This window comes from Danaus plexippus, chromosome 19 (assembly GCF_018135715.1).
Source record: "Danaus plexippus chromosome 19, MEX_DaPlex, whole genome shotgun sequence".
Classification (NCBI taxonomy): Eukaryota; Metazoa; Arthropoda; class Insecta; order Lepidoptera; family Nymphalidae; genus Danaus; species Danaus plexippus.
The window spans coordinates 6,735,157-6,760,164 of record NC_083549.1 but is presented as its reverse complement, the minus strand read 5'-3'; the positions used below and the strand labels follow the sequence as shown (position 1 = coordinate 6,760,164).

General features: G+C 34.0%; 6 protein-coding genes and 1 long non-coding RNA gene across 7 annotated transcripts; 3 read left to right on the top strand and 4 right to left on the bottom strand.

The window, feature by feature from the left end:
- Positions 1-232: 232 nt before the first annotated feature.
- Positions 233-9,718, bottom strand: LOC116768252 (3'-5' RNA helicase YTHDC2-like). The gene is made up of 12 exons (XM_061523486.1): positions 9,409-9,718; positions 8,931-9,157; positions 8,753-8,854; positions 8,259-8,405; positions 7,687-7,834; positions 6,763-6,910; positions 6,207-6,382; positions 5,852-5,970; positions 5,323-5,464; positions 2,682-4,951; positions 2,421-2,587; positions 233-2,121 (listed from the first exon to the last, which is right to left on the bottom strand). Exons 1-12 carry the CDS (start codon positions 9,620-9,622, stop codon positions 1,947-1,949), a joined length of 4,035 nt encoding a protein of 1,344 aa, XP_061379470.1. The 5' UTR covers positions 9,623-9,718; the 3' UTR covers positions 233-1,946.
- LOC133319368 (uncharacterized) lies at positions 6,518-9,106 on the top strand. The gene is made up of 2 exons (XR_009753004.1): positions 6,518-6,736; positions 8,999-9,106. It is a non-coding gene; the product is annotated as an uncharacterized LOC133319368 (long non-coding RNA).
- Positions 9,719-9,979: 261 nt separating the features above from the next.
- LOC116767995 (RNA-binding protein NOB1) lies at positions 9,980-11,430 on the top strand. The gene has a single exon (XM_032658601.2). It carries the CDS (start codon positions 10,097-10,099, stop codon positions 11,387-11,389), a length of 1,293 nt encoding a protein of 430 aa, XP_032514492.2. The 5' UTR covers positions 9,980-10,096; the 3' UTR covers positions 11,390-11,430.
- On the bottom strand, positions 11,393-12,949 carry LOC116767996 (FAM172 family protein homolog CG10038). Its single transcript, XM_032658602.2, has 5 exons — positions 12,703-12,949; positions 12,331-12,631; positions 11,903-12,254; positions 11,755-11,839; positions 11,393-11,686 (listed from the first exon to the last, which is right to left on the bottom strand). The coding sequence occupies exons 1-5, from the start codon at positions 12,845-12,847 to the stop codon at positions 11,604-11,606; spliced, it is 966 nt and encodes a 321-aa protein (XP_032514493.2). The 5' UTR covers positions 12,848-12,949; the 3' UTR covers positions 11,393-11,603.
- A 2,023-nt stretch (positions 12,950-14,972) lies between these two features.
- Positions 14,973-16,334, bottom strand: LOC116767906 (syntaxin-18). Its single transcript, XM_032658437.2, has 2 exons — positions 15,443-16,334; positions 14,973-15,302 (listed from the first exon to the last, which is right to left on the bottom strand). Exons 1-2 carry the CDS (start codon positions 16,229-16,231, stop codon positions 15,114-15,116), a joined length of 978 nt encoding a protein of 325 aa, XP_032514328.1. The 5' UTR covers positions 16,232-16,334; the 3' UTR covers positions 14,973-15,113.
- A 398-nt stretch (positions 16,335-16,732) lies between these two features.
- Positions 16,733-18,915, top strand: LOC116767905 (m7GpppN-mRNA hydrolase). The gene is made up of 4 exons (XM_032658434.2): positions 16,733-16,963; positions 17,113-17,275; positions 17,553-17,771; positions 18,148-18,915. The coding sequence occupies exons 1-4, from the start codon at positions 16,890-16,892 to the stop codon at positions 18,802-18,804; spliced, it is 1,113 nt and encodes a 370-aa protein (XP_032514325.1). The 5' UTR covers positions 16,733-16,889; the 3' UTR covers positions 18,805-18,915.
- An 891-nt stretch (positions 18,916-19,806) lies between these two features.
- Positions 19,807-24,820, bottom strand: LOC116767904 (glycosylated lysosomal membrane protein A-like). The gene is made up of 7 exons (XM_032658433.2): positions 24,480-24,820; positions 24,068-24,313; positions 23,154-23,336; positions 22,525-22,755; positions 22,090-22,223; positions 21,556-21,693; positions 19,807-20,973 (listed from the first exon to the last, which is right to left on the bottom strand). The coding sequence occupies exons 1-7, from the start codon at positions 24,564-24,566 to the stop codon at positions 20,799-20,801; spliced, it is 1,194 nt and encodes a 397-aa protein (XP_032514324.2). The 5' UTR covers positions 24,567-24,820; the 3' UTR covers positions 19,807-20,798.
- Positions 24,821-25,008: the final 188 nt, after the last annotated feature.

Genomic DNA, 25,008 nt, shown 5'->3' with positions numbered 1-25,008 from the left:
TAAGAAATGACTTCTATTATTACCACAAAATAATTACAAAGTCAATATTCATAATATGACAAGTCCACATCTACAAAATAGCGACTCACAAATATAATTTTTCTTTAATTTTTAATATAAATAAATTTATACAAAAAAAAAATACTTTAACATCAAGACGAATTATTTTCTAATATTCCCATCAGTAACACTCCTACTAAAATAATAAACGAAAGAAATAAAACAACAAAAATATAATGCAACTGTTTATTTCTTCATCCGCGCTTTAAACAAATAACACTATTTTATGAATTCACAGCTATTAGAAAAAAAAATCCGTGAGCGGCTCTGAGAGCGGCCATTTTGTAAAACAAGAGTGTAACTCAGTACTACTGCAAACTCAACTGTACTTAAAGCACGAACTGCAACTTTTAGTCATTCGATTTAAACATCACAATACAAATTCAAAATTTTCTACAACATATGCGACTACAGCGAAAGAATAAATTAAAAACGAGTCCCATTCACACCGAGAAATAATTCAATATTTAATTGTCTATCTATATTTTAAAAACAAAAAAAAAGTCTCGGTGTAAATGAGTCCCTATATAACTAGTATTTTAAATAGCAACCTTTTTAAATGCATTCGTCAACTCAACTTATAAAACAATCTCAATATTATATTTCCGTTTTATTTTAAACAATTTTTTTTTATACTCTTTATTTAAGTACGGCGAATACTCCTTTGAGTCCACAGATCATATCGCAGTCATTACGCAAGTTCTATGATCTATGGAAATAGTATAGTCAGTACTTAGTAAGTTCCAATCAAGGACTATTTTAAAACAATAATATATATACATATATATATATATATATATTAACTTTAATAAATATATAAAACAAACTTACATACATAAATTTTTTTCTTAAAAATCATTTGTTCCTTACAAATGAAAACAGATACAAACAGTAAAATTTCCCACATGTTATTATTATTGCTGTTTTTTTTAAATATATTTTTTTAATTAAATCCGTCTATAAATATTTTTCTTATGAACACTCCGATGTTAAAATATAACACACCTGCAACGGACACTATTCAACAAAATTTACTATTGAATAAATCTTGCCTAAACGACAACAACTATAAAGCTAAGTGAAAAAATTGGTCGGCTTACATCTAGCGGGGCTCCAAACTTATATGTTACCAGAAGTTAAATTTCCCAGTAACATTCATGGACACATCTTAGTTTGAAAAGTCATATCAGATTTCAGCTTTGAGTATTTCAAGCATTAATTTAAAAAAAATATCAAGTGACTAAATATTGTTAGTTATTAGTCTTGAAAATAAAATTCCCTTTAGTTTTCCAGAATGACTCTACTCGTTTGTTCAGTTTTAAAGGTTTAAATAATTAAATAATTTTTTTTTGTCTTGAGAACAAAATAATTTTTTCCGTAGACATTTTTATATCCTTATAATATTTAAGTAAATATTGCAACCGCAACAGATACAGATAGGAGTTCTGTCCCAATTTCAATTATTACTTTATAATCTGTGCTCTTATGTCTGTGCCTACTTAAACATAACGAGGACATATTGAAAATAGAACCCACAAAAATTCCTTATTTGAATTTGCAACAAAGTATAACATACGAATTCAAGTATTTTTTTTCTTTATATAAATCTTCACTCAGTTACTTCACTCAATTACTTCAGTATGTGATAGTTAAAATCCCAGTACTGTATGTGTGTGTAGATCTCATGTATAGTGTGCATGTGTGTTGTGTTACTGAATTTTCTAATATAAATGTGTGTGTGTGTGTTTTTCTATGAGTGTGTGGATTATTTATGTATAGTATGCATCTGTGTGTTGCGTTACTGGACGTTCTACTGTGCGTGGTGTGTGTGTGGATCATCTATGTACAGTATGCACGTGTGTGTGTGTGTACAGTCCTCCCCCGAGCTAGCCGTCGGCGGCGTGTTTCTGTATGGGTCGCGGGTGTGCGTGGTGTCCGTACCCGTGCCGCCGTCGTGCAGTGAGGGCGGCGAGCAGGGCCCGCCCCGCCGGCCCGCACAGCTCCGTCCCGTCCCGGGAGGACGACACACGCCCGCCGCCCGTCAGAGAGTTGCCGATGTGACTGAACATAACATTTAAGTTGCAATGAATATTCCAAGCTAAATCTACATTTAAGGCTTTTGGAAATACTTTCATAACATTTTGAACATTTCAATAGAAATAATGATTTTCGTGATTTATATATATTAATATACGGTTTAACGTTATTTAAACTCGTACAAACGAAGAACAATAATCAATCCCAGTTCCGCCTTAACGTTAATGAAGTCCAGTAATAGCATCTCGTATATATTTCGTGCAGAGCGCTCTCCTTAACAATGCTACTATTATGTACATGTATTTTTCCTGTATGTTCCTCACCGAACCATGTGATACGGCACGTGTTGTGTGGACAGCCACTCCAGCGTGGGCGTGTTGTTGTTGGTACCACTGGCTGTAGTCGCTCCACTGCCGTCCGTGATGGTGGCAGCGCCGATGAACTTGGAAGCACCCGAACATGAGAAGAAAACAACCACGCGGCTACCCTCCTAGGAAAATAGGTTAAAGGTTCTAAGTTTCTAGCTACGTTATACTAAGTCAATTGTCATTCTGTATAACACTATGTATGAACTTGGGGCCGACCTGTTTAATCTTCACGAGTTTCTTGGCAGTGTTCTGGTTGAACAACCCGCCGGCGCTCGCTTGCAGCGCTTCTACGGAATGCACTTCGTCGGCTCGCACCACGAAGTAGCGCGTGTTTGCTTCACTGTCGACGTATTTTTCCATGCTTCCCATAGCTTTCGCCGGTGACATCGGACTCTTCGGTCCTCCGTACTGCGGCGAGAAGCCCTGGGCCGGTTCCCTCCACCCGCTCCTCTGGCCGTTCCTGTACGCGTAGTTATTCTGGTAGAAGTTATTCGCGAGCTCCGCGTGGCTGTACTGCGGGTGGTACTTGTTCTCGTGCCGGTACTGTTCCTCGTCGACCCTCATCCGCCAGTTCGGTGAATCCAACGTGAGCGGTTTCGGTCTCTGTCCGATGCCGGTCGGCTGATTGAGTCCTATGTTTTTCTCCTCCGCTCCCAGCACGTGCACCACGGCGTTGAGTATCTGTTCGTCCAGCGGTGTCATGGGCTTCGCCGGGTTGGACATCCTGCGTATGACTAGAGCGCACAGCTTCTGCCGCAGGTAGTACACGCTGATCGCGTCCGACGCGTCCGCTGTGAACGCCATCCAGTCGTCCAGCGTCAGGATGGCCGTGTCTGGAGAGGAATTGCTCTCTTCGACCTCGCTGTCCGAGTCACTGGACAGCCCTGGTGGATTCGCCCTCTGTGACAGCGCTGCGGTCGAAACTCTCAACGGCCCCCCGAACAGCGCGACAGTCAACGGCGTGACGAGGGTGTTGCAGCGAATGAAGCAAAACCTTCCAACTCTAGATATCTCCTCGAACACCACCCAGTCGGTCGGTAGGCTCTGGACCGACTTCTGCGACCCCGACACTCCCCCGCCGCGATGTAGCGTCGAGCTCGGATGGAACGCCACCTTCACTTCCTTGGACGTCCTCAGTGTTGACGTGTCTCTGTCGACCCTCGCTATGGAAGGATAGAGTCCGCTCACCAGAACCGCTTTAACAACGTGCCACTTCTCCGAGTTCAAATTCACGTCTTTTATATCGCCCGAGCCTCGAGCCTTGACGAGACCCAGAGCTCGGAGTTGCGCCAACAGCTGTGACCTGTAGCCTACGATCATCTCCATGGTCGCGCCGCATATTAAATTTCTCGAACAGAAAGCTTTTTCCGCGCCGTTAGCTCGCGCCATCTGCCACGCTTGGAAGGCCCGCAGTAACGCCATGTGATCTGAGTAACTGTCAGCTGCGAACTCCTTCCTCGCCGAACTGCCTTTCTTTCTGTTCTCGGGGTTGAGCGAGATCTGGAACGGTTCCTTGTTGGCCAAACTGCATACGATCGTCAATATGGGATCCAGGCATTTCATGACGCAAGCGTACAGCAACATTTTCCCCAGTTTGGGTTCCACGGTTAGATCCAACAGGTGTTGGCCGATCTCCGTCAAATCTTCCATCGGAGTGAGCGCGCCGATGGTCTTGAGCAACGTCACAGCGTTGCGAACAGCCAAAAACGACGGAGGTTCGAGGGCCTTCGATAGGAAATCCGCTATCGGAGTGTTGCCAGGCGCCAACAATTTTGTGTGGAGACATAACTCTTGGAGGGGAACTCTTAGTATTTCCGGTATCGAGTTCAGAGGTAGTGTTTTGAAGCGTCGTTTGGAACACATGTGGTAGCAGAGGCCCGGTTTAGTCCTGCCCGCGCGGCCGGCCCGTTGCTGGCAACACGCTCTGGAAGTCCACACGCATTGCAACGAGCAAACCCCCCCATCGGACTCGTAATACTTTTCCTTCACTTTGCACGAGTCTATGACGTAGACCACGTCGTCAATGGTTATAGAGGTCTCCGCTATGTTGGTCGATATTATAATCTTCCTCGCGCTCGGCAGCGGATTGAAAACCTTCTTCTGGTCCAAAGTTTGCATGTTGCTGTGTAATGTGAATATTTGAAACTTCATGGTGTTCATCTCCGAGCAGCCTTGTATGAGGTCTCTGAGAGTGACTATATCGTCGTATCCCGGGAGGAAGATCAGGATGCTGCCCTTCGCCATGGTCAGGTGTATATGTTTCACCAACGCCAACATGAGATCGTGGTCTATCAGTTCCTCTGAGAAGGCGTGGTAGTAGACGTCCAGCAGGAAGTTATCTTCTGGGTCGTCTTCTTCTTGATTGTTCTTGTTCTCATCGTCGTGATTGAACGTCGACAGTATCTTGGCACACTCGTGGTGGCCGTTCTCTACGGCGTGGTCGTACGGTGTTTTGCCACTCTTATCTTTTGCTGTTGGATCAGCACCTGTAGTAATAAACATACTATACTTATTTTTCATAGTTTTCTATGATTTCATAGTTTTCTATATCCCTTACTGTTAGTTTGTCTAGTATTCAGTAGAGGTAAGTTGATTCATTACAGAATAAATAATATCACTCACATAACATGGCTGTGTAAAACATTTTAGACTTCAATCTTAACCAGGGTTTAAGTCTGATATATTTAAAATTTTTAAACTCAAGTTCAACAACTCATTGTTATTGTGTCATTACTTTAAATGTAGTGCAAATGCTATTGTGTAGTCACGTGCAAATATGTGTTTATATGTATATATTTGTAACTATGTGTGTATGTGTGCGTGTACTTGTGTGTATGTATGTTTGTGCGTGCCTCACCTATCCTGAGCAGCTGTAACGCGACATGCGACAGGCCGTGGGTGGCGGCGGCAACCAGGGCCGTCCTTCCACAGCGAGAGTGCGGCAACGACGCGGGAACCCCCTCAGACATCACCATGTATAAAACCTGACTGAACGAGTCCTGACAAAAACACACACACACAAATGAATCACAGTATACATGGTGTAGTGTTTGATATAATATTTTTGACATATCAAAGCATACGGTTAAATAAATCTCATCCGTACTAGTTCTTGTAGCCTCGAATATTTGATTTAAATTTTAAGATAATTTGTCACAGAAAAAACAGAGACTGCTAACACTGATATTGTTTTCTATAATTTTCTAAAAATATACTAAACAGTTTTTTATTTATTAAATAACATCCACAGTTAAAAAATGTGGTTGCATTTTTTTTTTGAGCCACAGACTAGTAATCCATGCTAGTACAGTCACGAACAAAAGCTAGTATATAAATCTAGTGTATAATGTATGTACTCTGTATAATATATATAATTATAATGTTACCAGACTGCCTTCATTGAAACACTCGTCAAGGAATTCATCCATATCAGCTTGCAACACGGGATCTATTGGCACCTCCTTCTCATCCTTCACTTCTTTCTCCTCCTGATTTAATTTCTGATCTACAAACAGATAACAATTAGTAAACCAATCTAAAGGAAAATATGTAAAAGCTCATTCAAAGAACACTTATATTTAAAACTTTTAAATATTTAAAACTTTCAGCTTTTTTGCGACGCCATATTGGACATATCTGCTCTGCTGGGCTTCATTAACGTTACTAAATTCCGCAGTAGGATGTAATGCGACATGCGATAGATGGAAGGATAAAAAGTTTCGCTTTAAATAAACAACTCACTCTCAAGCTGGGACCAGTAACTCTGTCCTGTATGGAGTTTGCTCTTCAGTTCCCTTTCAACTTGCACCATCTTCTTTGTACTATACTTGGTTATTTTTAATATGTCTTCCAAGTAGAAGCGCTGTACTTCGTGCAATCGACCGGGTATTGTTATGACGGGACAGCCATTGAAATATCTGTAGGGAAAAATATTTTTTAGTTTTCATATATGAACAATGATGCTTTTTTAACACAACTTATATATACTAAAAAGATAAAAGGATGAAGTAAAAAGATACAAAATCTTAACTTATATATGTATGCCGAGAAAATTGTATATCTTTATTCAGATAAAGATAACTCAGCGTACAATTTTTGTATCGTAACCACAAAAAAAAAACAGATCTATTCCAAAATTTGTTAAGTTACAAAAAAAATTCAAATTTGTACATGAAAAAAAAATTTTTTTTTCACGACAATAAAATAACACTATACGTGTTTCGTTTGAGCAGAATCGAGATATTGGAAACTTCTTCGTTCATCTATATAAGGTAGGTTATATATGCTACATATAGACCTGGAGAATATTTGTGTGTCCATGGTAGCCGACATGAGTAACAGCTTGAGATCCTTCATCCTCGTGAGCGAGTCCTTTAGAGCTATCAGAAGGAAGTCACTGAACTTATCTCGCTCGTGAACTTCGTCCACCAGGACGTGAGTGACACCTTGAATAAGTAGGCAAGAGTGATGATATAATATTATCGCGATTTTTCATTTGAATGAAACTAATATTTTCGGATTACTACGCGTCATTTAATTATTCTTAGCTACACACTCCCGACGTTTCGGTTATTTTGCAGCAGCCATGAGGCGTCATCACGGACAGACGAGACGAGCATCCGAAAATATTAGTTTCATTTAAGTGGACAAGAATTAATTAAAATCTTTGAACTGAATGAAAGAATGTGTTTATAACTAAGAACTCTGGTCTCCGGAATCATTTTTGTTTTATTTTTTTATTATGTTCATATCTATAGCTTTTGGTCAGTTAAAAATAAGGTATTGTACTTAGAAATTCTAAGCCAAAACTCCCCAAAAAAATATGGAAATAAAAATCCACTGTTCATGTATATATGTATATATATATTATTATAATGCAGGAATATAATTATTTTAATTGTTTGGTGTTGCCACCATTCATGTACGCCCGCAAATGTTGCCAGACATTAAACAACTGTGACAGCTAATTGATTACACTCGTCCGATACTTTTGCATTATGACACAAATATATACAAAACAAACATTATTATATATGTAAATAGCAGTTGAAATCAGTGCCCTTACTATGAGTATTCACTGTCACATTAAACAGTCGTGTCACACATGGCGGTGTCAGTGCAAGTATAAGTGACATTTTAGAAGAGCACAATTTTTTTGCAATACTTGCGGTAAATTTACACTATACAGAATTTTTCTTTGAAAATGATTGATAATATAAACCTGTCAGAGCCGTATCTCCCGCCATCAATGTTCTCAGTAGCACTCCATTGGTGCAATATGTGAGTACTGTCCGTGGGCTCACTCTGGACTCCAGGCGTATTTGATAGCCAATGGACTGACCAATCTTCTCCATTCGTTCAAACGCCACCTAATAAATATGTAGCCGTCGTAGCATTTATTACATTCTTGGACCAGTGTGAAGATTTTTACAGTAGAAAATATGGCATTAAAAGATTTTTAGAGATCTTCTAGAGATCATAGAGAGAATCTGAATATTGAAGCTTAAGTTTGTGAAACGCACGGATTTTTATGACTGACTCACTTATAATATACTGAACGGGTTTTGATGAAACTGTCATACTATTGATCCCTTCATCAGTTTGCATGGAAACACAACACTTGTATGTACTATAAGGCCATGTGATGCACGATGCCGGTAAACATAGGTATTTTATGAAGCAGATATAAAACTCTCTTTAAATACGAAGTTGAAGTCAAAAATTTGTGAAACACTAAACTAGGGTAACGATTTCATCAACAAGGAAATGACCATAATATAGGCAAATGCTAACCCTTTCAGCGACAGACACAGCTGAAATTCTCCTTGGCTGAGTGCAATAAATCCTCGCCGGTTGATGATTCTCTTGACAGTAGTCCAAGATCAACTGTGGTAACTGTGTAGTCTTACCACAGCCTGTAGCACCCGCCACTATTATGACCTATATTAAATATTGTAGTCTTAAGTGTTATATATATATATATATATATATATCGGTAAAATACTAAGTAATTATTTGTTTTCAGAAACCATGTTGATGAATAATCAAGAACCTTGACTTAACAATTAAAACATCCAATAAAATGTAGAATGACAAACTATGCAAAATCAAAAAAACATGGCTATTTTTAAATGCACATGTGAAAGTTCTAAATATCCTTACATGAGCTACAATTTGCAATTTTTATAGCCAAATAAGATATTTATTTTCATTTAAATTTAATACGAGGTTAAAAGCAAAATTAATTTAGTTATATAATCATAGAAAAGTGTGAATGTAGCATTTACCTGATTATTTTGGATAGCATTTAGGAGTTCCTGTCGCTGGTCATACACCGGTAGCTTCTCTCGGAACTTCACTAGCTCTGGGTTATATGTTGTGTTTGGTATCTGAAGGAAATATTAGTTGTAAATAAATAGTAATTACTGAGAAATTGTTTTGACTTCTCTCTAAAACTTAACATACCTGAGCGACCCCATTATTTAACTGTCCCAAAGACTTGTGCGCTAATTGAGGACTTCTTTCTTTTTCAGGGCAACAGCTTAAATCATCCTTCTCTTTGCTAGTGATTGGAAATGTATTGAACAACTCCGTAATACTACATCTCATATTCGAGTCAAGTATCAATTTGGCATCGTTTTGTACAATAGTTGAGCCAATTCTTTTATATATTGTTATGTAGCGATTAACCCCTGAAATTGTATTACGTTCACGTGAAATAAGTTGTTGAATTTTAAAACATTTTCCAATGTTGTGTAATAATTCTCTTCATACTTGGGATTATATTAAATTTAAAAATACAATATCACCCGTATGGTCTAGTTGATATATAAAAGGTTTTTGTCAAAAAAAAAATGAAATATTTTATTTCAAAATACTGTTTACTTTTTTGTTAAATAAAATTTCTCATTAGACATAGCAGTCAATATTTCATGTTCATTACCTTTCCCGCGCGATTTAGACTTGAGTCCTAATTTGGCAACGGTTTCATGGATAAACCTTCGCTCTTGAGCTGATAGGAACGATGGAAACTTGAGTTCTGTTTCATTATCATCACTTAGAAATTTATCCAGCTGTATCTTTAAGGCTATACTGACCGATTCCGCTATTGGGGCGTGCTTACTGCTTAAATTACGCTTACCCTTTTTAGAACTCATATTTATATTTTACTAGATAAAAATAACAGACGTATATAAAGTATAATCATGTAAGTCTATAAATTATAACTATTTTTGTTTAGTGTTTACTCCGAACCTCATAAGAGAGAAACATAGATAAAACATAAAATTCTAATATATGTATAGCTGTAGCTTACAAAAACTTCTTAGAGTTTAAAATTTATAGGACTTAAAAAAGATATATCAAAAAAATATTTTCAAGTAACAAATAATTTTTTTACGCTATTTACATTTAATAAAAGAATATTTATAATTAATATTTATTAAACTTTGTAATATTTTAAGACCAAGACAAATATATGTCAATTGTCATGTTGTATATGACGTTTAATTTGTAACTTCTGCTCTGCACGTGGATTCAGATTAATAAAGTTACTTTTAACAGTGATTTATCTCAATAAAGTAAAGGATTAAAAAAAACTTTTTATTAATGTAAATAATAGATTCATAAAAATGTCTAAGAAAATAAAACATTTAGTCGTTGATACGACTGCTTTCATTCGTGCTGGTAATCTTCAAGATATTGCAAATGAAATATACACAGTTCAAGAGGTAGTAGACGAAATTACTAACGACCGGCAGCGTAAAAAGCTCGTAGTACTTCCATATGATTTGAAAATAAAAGATGTATTTACTGAAAACATCAAGTTCGTTACGGAATTCTCAAAAAAGACTGGCGATTATACCAGTCTATCAGCGACCGACATAAAAGTTATGGCTCTTACATACCAAATGGAAAAAGAGTTTCTTGGTACGAATCATTTAAAATCAGAACCTACTATGCAAAGGACTGTTAAAGTCAGTGGTCTCCCTGCATTTAACAATAACACAGAAGATAAGGAACACGTATCTGAAACTAATGACCAAAAAAGTGATAGTGATAGTTCAGGGGACGTCGAAGAATACATCACAGATGACAGGAAGCAATCACATGAAACAAATACTGAAAATAAACATGATATTTCGAAAGATGGGGATGAAAGTGACGATGACAATAAATTAGCAGAGGAGATTGCTGAGCAGATAAAAAATATGGATTTAAGAGATGAATCGGAAGTCAATGATTGTATTGTAAAGGTATCTGACGAAGAATACAGTGATAGTCAAGAAACTGAGGAGGATTCCGACAGTGATGATGGAGACTGGATAACACCGGGGAACCTTAAAGAGAAGAAGAAAGAAGTGGAAGACGGAGAATTTGAGGATAAAAATGTGGAAGTTGCATGCATAACATCAGATTTTGCCATGCAGAATGTACTGAAACAAATAGGATTGAATGTCACATCTATTGATGGTCGAGTGATAAAATATCTTAAAACATTTATATTCCGCTGCACCACATGCTTCAAGACAACAAGCATTATGACTAAAGTGTTCTGTCCCAAATGTGGCCATGCTACCCTTAAGAAGGTCTCTGTAAGTGTGGACGATGACGGCAATCAACATATACATATAAACGGAAGAAAACCCCTCACAGCCAGGGGTAAGAGGTTCAGTTTACCGACGCCTAGAGGTGGGCAACATTTCCAGTACCCTATACTAACAGAGGATCAACACATACACAAAACATTTGCCACAAAATTGGCTCGTAGCAAAACAAATGCTCTAGACCCCGACTACATCGCTGGATTTTCACCATTTGTTATGAAAGATGTTAACTCAAAATCTGCAGTCCTGGGTGTGAGGGCTAACAAACAGGATATCAAATATTGGATGAAGCATTACTCTAAAGGGAAGAAAAAGTAAATGTTTCTTATTTGTTATATTTATATTAAAATATAAACTTATTTACAGTCTTTTGTTATCCAACTGTTACAACCTTATGAATGTGCCTTTCTATCTAGAGCAGTAAACATGGTAGGAATATTATTTAACATTATATATGATATTAATATGGATAATCAATCATGGGTAATTTGTGAACATTTCTCACAATTTTCAACCTACAAGCATAAATAAGTCAAGCTTCGTTCAATTTTTCATCAAAAAAATTAAAAACTGAATCTATGCACTTGCAGGATGTCATTTCATGTTTCGGATGACCTGAAATCGATATAATAATTAGAGAGACTTAAGTTGAAGTTATAGAAAAAAATATATTTAAATAGTACCTGCTGAAACTCTTGTGATATCAAAATCTGGTGTTTTCATGGGAGTGTCCAGAGGGGAAGTACTGGATATCCAATTTTTCGAAACCTAAATGTTATCTTGTTAATGAATAGAGCAATAAGAGGTTATAATGTAATGGAATAAGCTTACCTGTTTGAGATACTTAGAAATCTTGACACCTGAATAACCATGAACGGAATCTGTGAGTGCTATAGCCTTCACCCGTTTCTCAAATTCCTTCTTCTCTTTATCAGCGAGCAAAACAGTAAGAATCCCACCATAACTATGTGCAACAATTAATATACTAGCAGCTTTAGTGGGTTTTATATAAGTCTTCCAAACATAATTAGCATGTTCCTCGGCACTACTACTGTGGGAAATTTTATTATCCCCCCTGAAATTGTCATTGGAATTTAACACCAGAATTCCATAGCCTTTTGCTTGTGCCTTTTTTATGTAAGGTATTTGTGTGCCGGTATCCAAACAGTCATTGATGATAAGCCTACAAAAAGCAACAATTATATTTATATTTTAAAATACAATGAAAGCTAATATTGTAGTGAACTTGTTTGTCTTACGAACGTGCCCACTGTCCTGCACGGACAGCGCCCGATCCGTGAATCAGAACTAATAAGACATCTTGCTTATCGAAATCAGGGGAGACAAAGATGAAAGTCCCATTTTTTTCTGTACTCCCCTTAGGTACAGGCAGTCTTATAAGATTCAACTCTGTCTCTAAGAGATAGTATATGTGATCAGTTACTGCAGCGCCAAGCACCTCGTAATTGGCCTGGCACTCTTGATGATCACTACTTATATTAAATTCAAAAGATTCATTACTAGGTTGCCCATCTTCTCCTATTTTCCTTAACTGGCCCTCTTAAAAATATGATGACATACGATTAACTTCTGAATATAGTAATACTTAACTTTAGTTGCAAATACTTTACCAGAATTAAATGTGTATCCCAAATCTAAAATGGATTTAGTGGACGACATAATGTTAACTTTGAAAAAATTTAACTCCGATTTTTTCGGTACTAAAATTGATTCTAATATTCTAAGTGACTTAAGTACACTTTGTATTCTAAACATTTATTTTATCATTTCCTAAAAGCTGTAAATAGGGAGATACCGACTTCTCAACTCAATCAATTCTATTCTTTAATCTTTGTTATGACAACGGGCTTTCAACCGTGTCATACATTTGCACATTACATTCTGCCAATGTCACTTGGAATTACTTAAAAAAAAACTGTAATGAAGGTTAACAAGTACTCAAATTATTAATCAAAGGTATATAATAAAATTATCATGGAGTTTTAGGTATTAAAAGAAAGACGAGGAATACTAGGCAACTTTGCTGCATATTTGACTTTATTCATAAAAAAACAGTGAAGTTAAGATCATCAAGTCAAAAGAATGTGTCCGTTTCTTAAACGAAAAAAAAGGTCTAGATAATTTCATGTTTTAACCGTTGATTAAATGTATGAAAAAAATCATATTTAAATTAATATAAATAACATATATATTTTTTTAAACTTTAATGAAATCCACAATTTGTAGTATTTGAATTGTAGTGCGATAGAGGAGTAATTTAATGAAATTGAATACGCAGGGCTATAAATAACTTCAATTTGGCTTACGTATAAATGAACATTCTTACGAGATTTCAAAAGAAACTCTCTTTGGAGAAATATTATTTCATTCAAGATAGCTGTGCAACTTTCTTTATCAGATTTCATAAAAAGGGCCCATTAAAAAAAAAAACACTATCCAGGTCATTAAATTTTTTATGGATATTTGTTAGGTAAGTTAGGTTCCTATAAATTAAATATTACATTTTAACTAAGTTTTATTTAAAACGTGGGCAGTAAATAAATTGAGTTACTTTAGTTTCGATTCCTAATTTTTCCAACTTACGTATGAACTCAACAGTATCAGGGAAACAAGGACGGCATAGTACCTAGATATATTATAAAATATAACTTAGGCCAACTAAACTTAAGTAGTAATTATAAGCGTTATCAATATTCGGTCTCCTGTAATGTATTTTGCTTGATTTTCAGGAAGACTAATTTTAATCTTGTTAATTATTATCATTTGGCACGACGATAACTTATATATATGAACACTTGTTAGTTTTATTTTTATGTACATTAATTGATTGTAACAGTTAATCAGTGGTTTGTTGGTCTAGTGCTATCTCCTTTAATTCCATAGTAAGTGCATTCATAGTAACTCCTTTCATTTATTTGTGTTTTGGGAATACCTAACCCTATAGTTAGAAAATTAAAATTGTAGCTTTCAAGCTAATGTGATCTAACCAAAAATGTCTCTTCCGCCGATCGAGTTCTTTTAGCGTAGTCGTAGATGAAAATGCCCAGGTACTCTTTATGTAGTTTATAAAGTTAGGACGAGAGAGAAACAAGGTTTACCCTTTCGCTCCACATAGTCGTAAATCGTAATAATGATATCGTTATAAGGGTGACCGTTGGAAGCATTAAAAGGTAGTCGCGGGCCTATCTTGAGGAGGCATATATACCGCAACCCATTTACGTCAACGGATATGGATAGAATAAATAAAAATAATATAGTCAGTTTCTGCCAATGATCTCGACTAACTAAGTACATATTTCATGTAATCACTATGTTGGTCTCTAGCAGATTCAATTGTGTTAGCCTACTGAAAATTTAAATAGATTATAGAATTATAAATCATAACCGCCGATTTGATACAACAGAGTAAACAAAATTAAGTCATTTTTTTGGTATATTTTTTGGATTTACATAGATAGATGGTGCTATTTAAAATAATTATATACATTCAAAATCATTATTTTAATGTTATTACGTGAGCAACTTTAAACATGACTTATAAGAATGTGATAGATTACGTCCATTGCCAAAGTAGGCGATTACGCCGACTTGTGGGCGCTGCAGGCCTAAAAGGGGATGGTAAGTGACTGAAAAAAACATGGGGGTGCTGTGTAAAGCTAGGATAAGATATAGTGGTTTTTCGGCAGGTAAAAAAAGAGGGAGGATAAAACGTAATTTATTCTCAAAGTGCCAGTAGACAAAATAAGTTTGGGAACCCCTTTAATAGAGCATTTCAATATGAGAACTAGACAAAGAGTCTACTGGAAAACACTAATATTTTGTAATTAAAAGATTTATGTTACAGATTAAAGCATATTTAATGATTATAAATAACAACAGCTTCAAATTCAATAACAATTTATTTTGTTTTCTCACATAATAAATTAAATGAAAAAAGCCTAACGGAAGCAACCAGAACAGAAAAATTGTTTGTTTGCTTTGAGTTCCTCATTACAGCGGACATTGAGTGAGTGCTGATGGATTACTCATTATACCAGTCCAAGAACAGTAATGTAAATGACATGACAAGCAAAAAGAAAAGTATGTAAACTCTAAGGCCAGCATTCCTCTGTATGGCTTGTTTTATTTGTTCATTGGCATCTTTCATAGTTTCTGTAGTTCCAACAACAGTATTTGCTATCCTGTCGATATCTTGTTCCTGTTGCAAAACCTGTAACAAAAATCATATATTATCACTTCATTATTTGTATAGTGACTTATTTACCATTTCATTTGTTTCTACATCAATGTTATAACTTATAAGCATTTAGTATACTTTTTAAGTTAATGAATAAAAAAAAATTTTCATACCTTTTCTGTAAATATTTCCTGTAATTCTGCTATATGTAGCACTTTACTCTCTATTTGACGAACTTCTTCAGTCATACTATTCAGTTCATTCAACAATTGAACATTCTCCGACTCAAACATTTGTAACTCTTCAGCACTTAGTTCTCCCTGGTCAGACATAACAGCTACTTCATTTTCCGATAAATCCATTTTTGTTTTCCGATTGTCTGTTTCTTCTACATTTTCTTCATCTTTCTCTTCTTCTTGTTCTATGATTTTATTATCTATAAAAGGATTTGGAATGCTTGATTTAGTCTGTGGCTGTTCTAAGCGAGATAATTTTCGAATGTCAAGTGCCCTTTTCACTCTTAAGGCCTTTAATTCACTGTGAATTTTGCAAACAGATTTTAAATATGAGTCTATCAGGTCTATAACTGCATCCATGTAATCTCGTGTCTGCTGAGAGACAGAAAGTTTACGATTGTCATTTCTGAATTCTTTAAGTAGATGTGAACATGTATTAATAATTCTTTGCGCGCCCGTGTCTATTTGATCTCGTTCAGCCTCCGACATCTCATCTCCGGTAACGCTATTAAAGAAACTTAAGTATCTTTCTCTGTGCTCCAGCATAAAGTCGCGTAATTTTGTTATTTGTAATGTTATATCCTTAGCTGTTATCATGAAAGCAGTCTTCGGTTTAGTTCGAAGTATTCGTTGTTTATCTTCACTAGATGGACTGTGAATTCCAAAAGCTTTATTCCGTGTTCTTACGGTTTTTATACAAGCTTTGAATAATGGAGTTATATCCATATTTATTGTTTTGTTTAGTCCAAGATTTATGAAGAAAACAAGCAAAGAAAACGCTGTTTCTGTTTTCGTAATATGACGTTGACATTTCAGTTTTCACCTATTACATGCTCTATGCGTTGACACATGGCAATATTATTTCCATGTCAACATAATAACAAAGAAAATTATTATTATAATAAATTAAATAAAAAGAATAAGTGTATATACATATACTTGTATTGAACCCATGTTTCTTGAACCTATGTTATTCCAGTTCAATTTAGATATAGTTTTTACGATTATTCGGCAGAATCTTCTCTTTCGTCTATGTATACGGAGAAATTGTGATATATATATTACTTGGCTATAAATAAGTTATATAACACAAAATAAAATTTATTAAATATAAAGAAAATTTACCACTTTACTTTTATAACTATTATCATTAGAATCATTCTAGAAATGAGTTTGTTGAATCCGAAATGACATTTGTAATTTGACTTTTGAGAACCTATGATTTTGTGTTAGTCTTTGTATTGACAAACAAATGCGCATTATCCTTTAAGGACTTTAACTTATAATTTTCTAAGTTATATGTTTATTGATATAATCTAAAAACTATCAAATTTTTTATTGTATGTGTTAAGAGAGTTTTCTAATTACAAAAGAAGAGAAAAATATGGCTTCATCAGAGGGAAATATTCGCCAAAACAAACATTCAATTCCAATTGATATTTTAGATGATCTTTGCAGGTAGGATAACATTTTTAAAATTCTATCTTGTTTTCCCATGCTAGCATATACTATACTTATGTTTTGTTAATAACTAAGGTTATGTATAGCTTTTAAACATTTGCATAATATATCAATAAATTTTATACTATAGAAGTAAAATGTTACAGTCGTTTTATAATAAATCTGCCGCCTGAAGACAAAGCGAATTTGGTTCGAATCTGTTTCCAAATAGAATTGGCACATTGGTTTTATCTGGATTACTATTGCACCGACGAAAGCACAAGACTCAACCCTTGTGGCATCAGGGAATTTGCAGCACATATATTTCAGGTGAATATTAGCCTATAAATAAGGTGGACTGGTTTATACTGTTTTTAAGTTGCAATGTTTTTTGTGAGGATATAAATTAAGAAGAGTTACGTGATAAAACTAGTTCTATTTTTTTATTGAGTTATATTATGAGTAAGGAAAATTGTTTTTGGTAAATTCATTTTCGTTCTTGTTATAATACAAGAAAATAAAATTGCCTCTCATATTATTTAAGGTGTTAATTTGATTATATATATTATATAATTAAATTAAATATAGGAATTGTTTGTATTGGTAGCATGTCCCTACACTTCGTGAGCATATTAGGAATCTTGATGAGGTTTTGGATAACTGGAGGGAGTACAAGCAAACTGTTCCAACATATGGTGCCATCCTCCTCGACACTGACTTGACACATGTATTGTTAGTGCAGTCATATTGGGCGAAGGCGTCATGGGGTTTCCCTAAAGGCAAGGTCAATGAAGATGAGGAACCATGGAAATGTGCTAGTAGAGAGGTATATCAATATATTTTATCATTGAAGAAAATGTATGTCAAAGATTTCAATTCAACTATTAGTTGAAAAAACTTTGACAGACAAACTTTTTAAATATTATTCATAAGCTCAGCAATGTGCTACATTGTGCATCTTTCTGCAGTACAATAATATGGATTTTTGTTTCAGGAATGTAATTAATCAAAATTTATTCTTTATTATATATCACCACCATTCCATAAAATTCCTATTAGTTTGAAATATTATATTATCGTATTTTTCTTTAAACTGTTTTAATTGAGTTAAAATTCTTTATAATGAAAGAATTAAAACTGATTGTCTTGACTTGGTACTTGTTAATTTTATTTTTGCTGAATATTCTAACGTTTAATTGCAGGTGCTAGAAGAAACTGGTTTTGATATAAGCAATCTTATTAATAAACAAGATTATATTGAAGCTACAATTCACGATCAAATCGCTAGATTGTATATTATAGGGAATATATCACGAGATACAAAGTTTCAACCGCGAACAAGGAATGAGATTAAAGCCTGTGAATGGTTTCCGATAGCGGATCTACCAGCGAACAGGAAGGATATGACGCCCAAAGTTAAAATGGGGGTCAGTCCGAACGCATTTTTTATGGTGCTACCGTTTGTTAAACGTATACGACGCTGGGTGGCCGAAAGGCATCAAAAAGTCTTCAGGCGCACCCGCCATAAGTCAATGGGTGATATAGATATGACTCAAAATAAAAATAAAACTATCTCACAAGGCCTGCAAAACGAAATTCAGGAGTACCAGCAGAATACCAACCAGAAAGTATACAAGAATCACAGCGTCACCAAAACGAACGGCAACAGAAAGGCGGGAAAAATGTCCAAACGTCAACTATTCACGCCGCAGAACGTTCAAACGTTCAATTTCTCGCCTGTGCACAAAGATAATAGTCCGATAGATGATGTAGAAGATAACTCGTATTATAACTTCGTGGCGCCATCTTGGGCTAATTTTAAATTTGACAGACGCGCCATCTTAGACTGTTTGACTTGAAAGAATGTTATGAATCATGACATTGTTGTTATTGACCTTAAAACGGACAATGTTATTAATAAAATACATTGTTCTAACTTTTTTCGATGGAGAATAAAATCTTTTTCTATCTATTTTTTTTAACTTTACGCTCAATCATAACACCATTTCCTTAATTTCATTTACAAATACATTTATCGACTTTTATTTTATTAAAGTTCTTTTTTTGAAATTGAGTTATAGTTTGATAATCTGCTTCAAAAACACTCCATGCTTAGCAAAAGTGGTATATTAAGTTTATTGACCTATTAAATTTCAAACTTTGTTTTTCGGCAAGAAATTTTTAGTTGTGCTGAGCAAAAATAATTTATTACTTTAATTACAAAACACAACAGACTTTTCAAAGAAAATAATTAAATGAGTACGACTTCTTGGTAAATCACTTGTTTATTTCCAATTTCACAAAATAATGAACAATTACATCCAAAAAGGCTTTTTAAATAATCTCTCCTCCCCTCTCCTCTCCTCACCACACCTCTTCCCTCCTCGATACATCACACCACCACACACCTCTCCCTCCGCCAACTCACCCCTTAGCCAATACAGCTCCTCTTATTTTTTTGTTACAATATTGTTAACATGAAAATGTGATTGGGGTACGTGGTTCTTGGCAGTTGAGTGTACCGGTTGAAATTATTAAGAAAAAAAACATTTATATTTCATCCTAGTCATCATATTCTTTCCCTTTATGTTTTAATGGTTGTTTATGTTGTGATCGCTAAATCTGGTTATTTATCAGCGAGACAAAATATTTTAAATGATGTAAATTCAATTCTTTACCCATATATAGTAATTTATACCGATAAAAATAATCGTTTGAATTATATAACTTTGATAAACGTTATATATATTTTTTTGTTTGGAATGCATAGTATATAATTGCCCTTTAGCATATTAGAATTAAATATCTGTACAAAACAGCTAATCAAACATACGTGAGTTTTGATGGAAATAAAAACAAGCTTTAAATATTGATTCATTATAATACATTTATACAATAAATAGGTAATATCACAATGTAATTATAAGAACAAAGAGGAAGATGCAACTACAATTTCGATATTAGAATAGAAACGAAAATATAATGTATTCTTTTCATATTAAAGATACCTACTTATAAATAGGTAAGTACATTAAATATGAAAAAATACTTTCCATAAGACCTCATTTGCATAATTATAGTGTAAATGAAATTGGAGCATTAAAACCTATAAAAAAAATAGCATTTTTTTTTATAACAATATTTATATCTTAATTAAACCAACATATTTACAACATGAATGTACAAATTTTCTAACTGTGGAGATGTGTTTTCCACGTGTGCTGCTTTCTTTAAATCTTAAAAATTTTCATTACAATAATAATCATTTTATTTTATGACAGTTAAAAATTAAAATTCATAGCCGAATAAATTACAATGTCTAGATACAGTACTTTATTTGTGATTATTTTGTTTCATCAATAAATCATATATAATAAATGTGTTCCTTTGGAGATATCCCGATGTCAAAGTTACTTAAACATTTACTGAAATCAGTTTTAAAAATCAAATTCATATTTACAATGTCCCCTTTCATTATATTTGACTTATATTAACTGTATACAAGTACAAAATTTTTTAAAATAATATACAAATAAAAATTTACCTGTCAATAAATATTTTAGTATATAATTATCAGTTTTAAAACATTCTTGAAATTAATAGGGGTTTATTATATATTTTTTTATCGGTAATTCTACAGTGCTTTTACTATTCTGATATTTTTTTTTTCATTTCAGCTCGGCAGATTAAATTTAATAACTAGACATTGTTACATAAATTCAAATAAGATAAACAGATCTACATACAGCCATAGGGCTTAGTCGGCATTAAATCCATTTATATTTTCATAATTAAATGAAAAACAAAAAAATTAATAACAAGCAACGGATCACAATATACAGCCATATAAAGCCTAGTCTTCATTAGTGAACCTCGTTATAGAGCGTTGTCTGTACCGTCTTAACACGACGTACAAAATACCAGATAGGGCCAGTGCTAAGGGTACACCCAAACCTATAGAGATAATCATTATAACGAAGAGAGAGAACTTTTCCACCGGTGGTGTACCGTAACCTATCGTGAACGACCTGTATAAAAAATATATATATTCATTACATAAAATATAAATTGTTAAAAAAACGTATTAGAATAGAATAAGAATGCTTAAATAGAGAACTAGTACTATAACAAGTACGCGGGACGGAAATAAATTTCTTTGCTTTTTTCATTCATTTGTTTTTGACGAGGCAAAACATTTATGAACAATACAATGTCATCATCATCAGCCTATCGGAGCCCACTGCTGAGCAAACATCCCTTCTCACATGGAGAAGGTTAGAGCATTAATCACCACGCTCGATCAAGACGGGTTGGCGATTTCAATCTTATAATTTGAAATTATAAGACCAGGTTTCCTCACGATGTTTTCCTTCACCGTCCGTCAGTGGTGTCTAAATACTCTTAGAAAGTACATATGACTCGGAAAAGATCACATTGGTACTTGCCAGGTTTCGAACCCGCGCCCTCACGTATGAGCGGCGGGCCTTTAACCTCCAGGCCACCACGACTTTTATACATAATACAGATGTATAAATCGTCAAAAAAAGGTTTCTAACAAAAAGGTGATACAGTGTTAATGAAGTATTCCAATTTCAAAAATGTGAACTCACCAAGCTGTGTAGTTGTGCTGTTTGTAAAATCCGTCACCGTTTTCACCGAACGACACGAACATATCCTGTATCAGTAGGTCGGCTATGTCGAGCCCGCCGTAGAAAAGCCTTAACGTACTACGGTAAGGTAGCCTTGTTCTAGAAATTTAACGGGTAAAAGTCATAACACAAAATATATATATAAAGCTTCATACTTCTTAACTTTTCCACCCTTAATTTACTTTCTTCTAACACTAAACGTGAAAATCAATGTAAATAAAATTTTGTTTAATAAACGTTGGTTGTTATTTTCAGTTTCAAACTAGTAGTTTCTAATGAATAATCAAATATTAAAATCTCATAGCAAAAATTCATAGAAAAAAAATACTGGCCTTAAAGAAAATATAAAATTATCTTCAACTCTATTTTCTAGATGATAAAGTTTAATCCATAATATCAGCGATCACGTGTTAGTCTTTGATTTTGATATTATTGTCGTATATCATGAAGGTCATAAGTTGAACTTTATCTTGTATGCAATAAGGTTTATATTACCTATTAAAATCTGACACATGCGCCACAGTAGAGCTCGCGACGCCGCGCTCCGGCTGAGTGTACCCCACAGGACGGAACTGGAGGTACCCGCCCTCGCCAGTATGGTACAATGATGGGGTCTTGATCTCTATTATCTAGGGAATAGAGTATAATATTGCAGACATTTTGTCATTACCATCTACGTAGTCAATAAGTTTATAATAATTTATATAAAGAACAAAATATTTCGTATTAATGTCGCTATGCTTGCTTATGAACGTATATATAATATTTTTAATAAACTAAATAATCTAGAATAAGTACAACATTTTTTTTAATATCATTTAAAGATAAAAAAATAAATAAATTATTTATGATATGTCTATTATAATGCATTTCCTTGTAACAAAGGAAATTGATATGGCAATAAAGGTAAATTGAATTTATAGTACCAACCTCGAACACTCCCGGAGTATGTTCATCATCAAGACTTTTCCTCATCGTGAAATGCATAGTATCGGTGACATGATCCGTGCTAGCCATCAACAGGTGTAAGGCGAACCGGGAGGCGTTATAATGCGACCTGGTTGTGAGATTTGTTAGGCTGATGTCGAATAGTGTGGAGTTTGCTGTGTGGATCAAATGTGGCAGGTCTGTCGCATAGTCTTTGAATGGAATGAGATCCAGCTGTTGATTATAATATAAGAATTAATTATTTAATAATACATACATTTGTATGAATATCATATTTTTCATGCCTCCAGGTAAATGGCAGTTAACAATAATAATAATTAGAAACATCAAAAAAATTTAAAACTACAATTGTGATGTAAAAGTTTCATAATAAAAGAAAAAAATATTTATAGATTCTTAAGCTTTATGAACGACCAGAGACAATTCGGACCAGTACCGAGTGTAATATGTTAGAATATAAATATCTCTCGATAGAAGATTGAGAGTTTGAAATTAAATAGCAAAATGCGATCGCTACCTCATTCTGTAACAGGTTAAGTCGGTCTTAAGTTTCTAATTAGTTTAGAAACCTTACTCATGGGTCTAATCCATTTACTACGAACCCTTCCTACCTTAACGTTGATGATGCCTTTCACTCTTTCATCATCAATAAAGCCATTCAAGCGCACCATAACTTCCTTGTCGGCAAACCTGCTTTCATTGAGGTGCCAGATCACTTTGCTCAGACTGTACTCATGTTGGGGATACTTAGGCACAATAAATCCGTTGTCGTCCAAATCATTATATTCATATAGCTGTAAACGGTAAACTATTGTTTTTATAATATTTCTGTAGCAATATACAGACTTTTTTTTCATTTTGACAAGAATTAATATCTTTTATATTGATACTTCTTAAATAAAAACATTGGGATAACAAACAAGTTTATGAAGGGTTCTTATGAAAAATTATGTAGATATTTATGCGATATTACTTAAGTATGCTTTAACTACATAAATCTGAAAATTAATTTTTTTGTACTAACTCAGAAAAATAATTAAAATATATAGTTATTAGGCATAATCTAACAATTTTATTTTATGAAAAGTATTTATCCTACAAATTGCAGACTAAAAATTCAATATAATCATTTTTTCAGTTAAGACTAAACTCAACCTATTTTCCTTAACCTTGGTAGGGTCATAATGAACTGAAATACATTATTATAAAGTTGAATTTACAATAAAATGTACACCCCTACTATTTTAATGAATCATTGCATTTGAGAATCAAGGAAATATGATTATAAATGTTATGTAATATGATAGTAATTTGTATAAACATTAATGTGGGCAGCAATTCCTGTACAAAGAATAGTTATAGGTACTTATATAAAATATTGTTTTAAATTTGGAACACAATGAAAATAGCACTTCAATAAGTAATTTAAACTTTTTACCTGAAAATGTATGTATATATTTTTTTACATCCTAAGTTTTTATTAATCTTCGAACTGTATTATTAGATTAAACTAATAATAAATTACCTTATCAATAGCAGTAGCAAAGCTGTAATGAGGTTTCTCTGACAATGCAAAACTTTTTGGTGTTGTTCCATCCCATGTTACATTTAAAGTTGAATTTAAGGAGGTAATTGTGAAAATGACTGTTGGTAAATGTCTTGTAAAGTCCCAAATCTGATGAATGGAGTCGGCAGATCCATCACACCTTACATATACTAATGTTGTCTCCGCTGAGCATGTTTTACAGCCAGGATTTAGCTTTGAAGTTATCTGTGCAATAAATTATTTAAATATTAAAAGATAAATAAGTAAAAAACAATTTTAATTGCATATTTTTATAATTATAAGTATAAACATACACATTCACATTTTCATTACAACGAAGCAAGAATAAGTTTAACAAATTTGGGTAGTAATAAAAGTATGAACACATTACCTTTCTATCTTGGCCATACGCAACTGATAATAGAATTAAAATCAAGAACGACTTGACGTGCATCCGTATAGGTGAAGGAAACTTCATTTTTATCAAAAAAACATTTACTTGATAAATAGGGTAGAGTTCATATGTCAGAAAAAATAACACAAATTACACGATAAACAAGCACGTGCGCAGTTGACTTTATGTACGATAACGACTATTATGTGGATATTGTATTACATTAACTTTTAGTCTTTGTTGTTACTGAGTAACTGATGCATTGTGCATTATAACGTGCTGTTCTTTTGTGCGATTGACTAATTGCCTAATTTTAATGTTGACTTTTCTGACGTTGACGTTACATTTTGACAACTAACAACTGTACCACTAGTCAAAAGACTATAAATGTATATTGCGAATGAAGCCAATAAAATAAATAAATGAATGTATATTTTGACAAATCAAAATTATTTTGCTTTAAAACATATAATTAAGTGTAAAAGATATCGTAATGTTTTTTATATGCTGTAATGTCAATTCAACG

Excerpts from the sequence above, each read along its gene's own strand:
- LOC116768252 (XM_061523486.1), bottom strand. The coding sequence starts at position 9,622 with ATGAGTTCTAAAAAGGGTAAGCGTAATTTAAGCAGTAAGCACGCCCCA. Across the intron at positions 6,383-6,762 it reads GACACACAAATATTCTCCAG|ATATTTCAATGGCTGTCCCG; the intron begins GTCTATATGTAG and ends TTTTCCCTACAG. Across the intron at positions 4,952-5,322 it reads GTTACAGCTGCTCAGGATAG|GTGCTGATCCAACAGCAAAA; the intron begins GTGAGGCACGCA and ends TTATTACTACAG.
- LOC116767995 (XM_032658601.2), top strand. The coding sequence starts at position 10,097 with ATGTCTAAGAAAATAAAACATTTAGTCGTTGATACGACTGCTTTCATT.
- LOC116767996 (XM_032658602.2), bottom strand. The coding sequence starts at position 12,847 with ATGTTTAGAATACAAAGTGTACTTAAGTCACTTAGAATATTAGAATCA. Across the intron at positions 12,632-12,702 it reads GGGATACACATTTAATTCTG|AGGGCCAGTTAAGGAAAATA; the intron begins GTAAAGTATTTG and ends CATATTTTTAAG. Across the intron at positions 12,255-12,330 it reads GCAGGACAGTGGGCACGTTC|GCTTATCATCAATGACTGTT; the intron begins GTAAGACAAACA and ends TGCTTTTTGTAG.
- LOC116767906 (XM_032658437.2), bottom strand. The coding sequence starts at position 16,231 with ATGGATATAACTCCATTATTCAAAGCTTGTATAAAAACCGTAAGAACA. Across the intron at positions 15,303-15,442 it reads AGGAAATATTTACAGAAAAG|GTTTTGCAACAGGAACAAGA; the intron begins GTATGAAAATTT and ends TTTTTGTTACAG.
- LOC116767905 (XM_032658434.2), top strand. The coding sequence starts at position 16,890 with ATGGCTTCATCAGAGGGAAATATTCGCCAAAACAAACATTCAATTCCA. Across the intron at positions 17,276-17,552 it reads TTGCAGCACATATATTTCAG|CATGTCCCTACACTTCGTGA; the intron begins GTGAATATTAGC and ends TTGTATTGGTAG. Across the intron at positions 17,772-18,147 it reads GGAAATGTGCTAGTAGAGAG|GTGCTAGAAGAAACTGGTTT; the intron begins GTATATCAATAT and ends GTTTAATTGCAG.
- LOC116767904 (XM_032658433.2), bottom strand. The coding sequence starts at position 24,566 with ATGAAGTTTCCTTCACCTATACGGATGCACGTCAAGTCGTTCTTGATT. Across the intron at positions 23,337-24,067 it reads TTGCTACTGCTATTGATAAG|CTATATGAATATAATGATTT; the intron begins GTAATTTATTAT and ends TACCGTTTACAG. Across the intron at positions 20,974-21,555 it reads CAGCACAACTACACAGCTTG|GTCGTTCACGATAGGTTACG; the intron begins GTGAGTTCACAT and ends TTTTTTATACAG.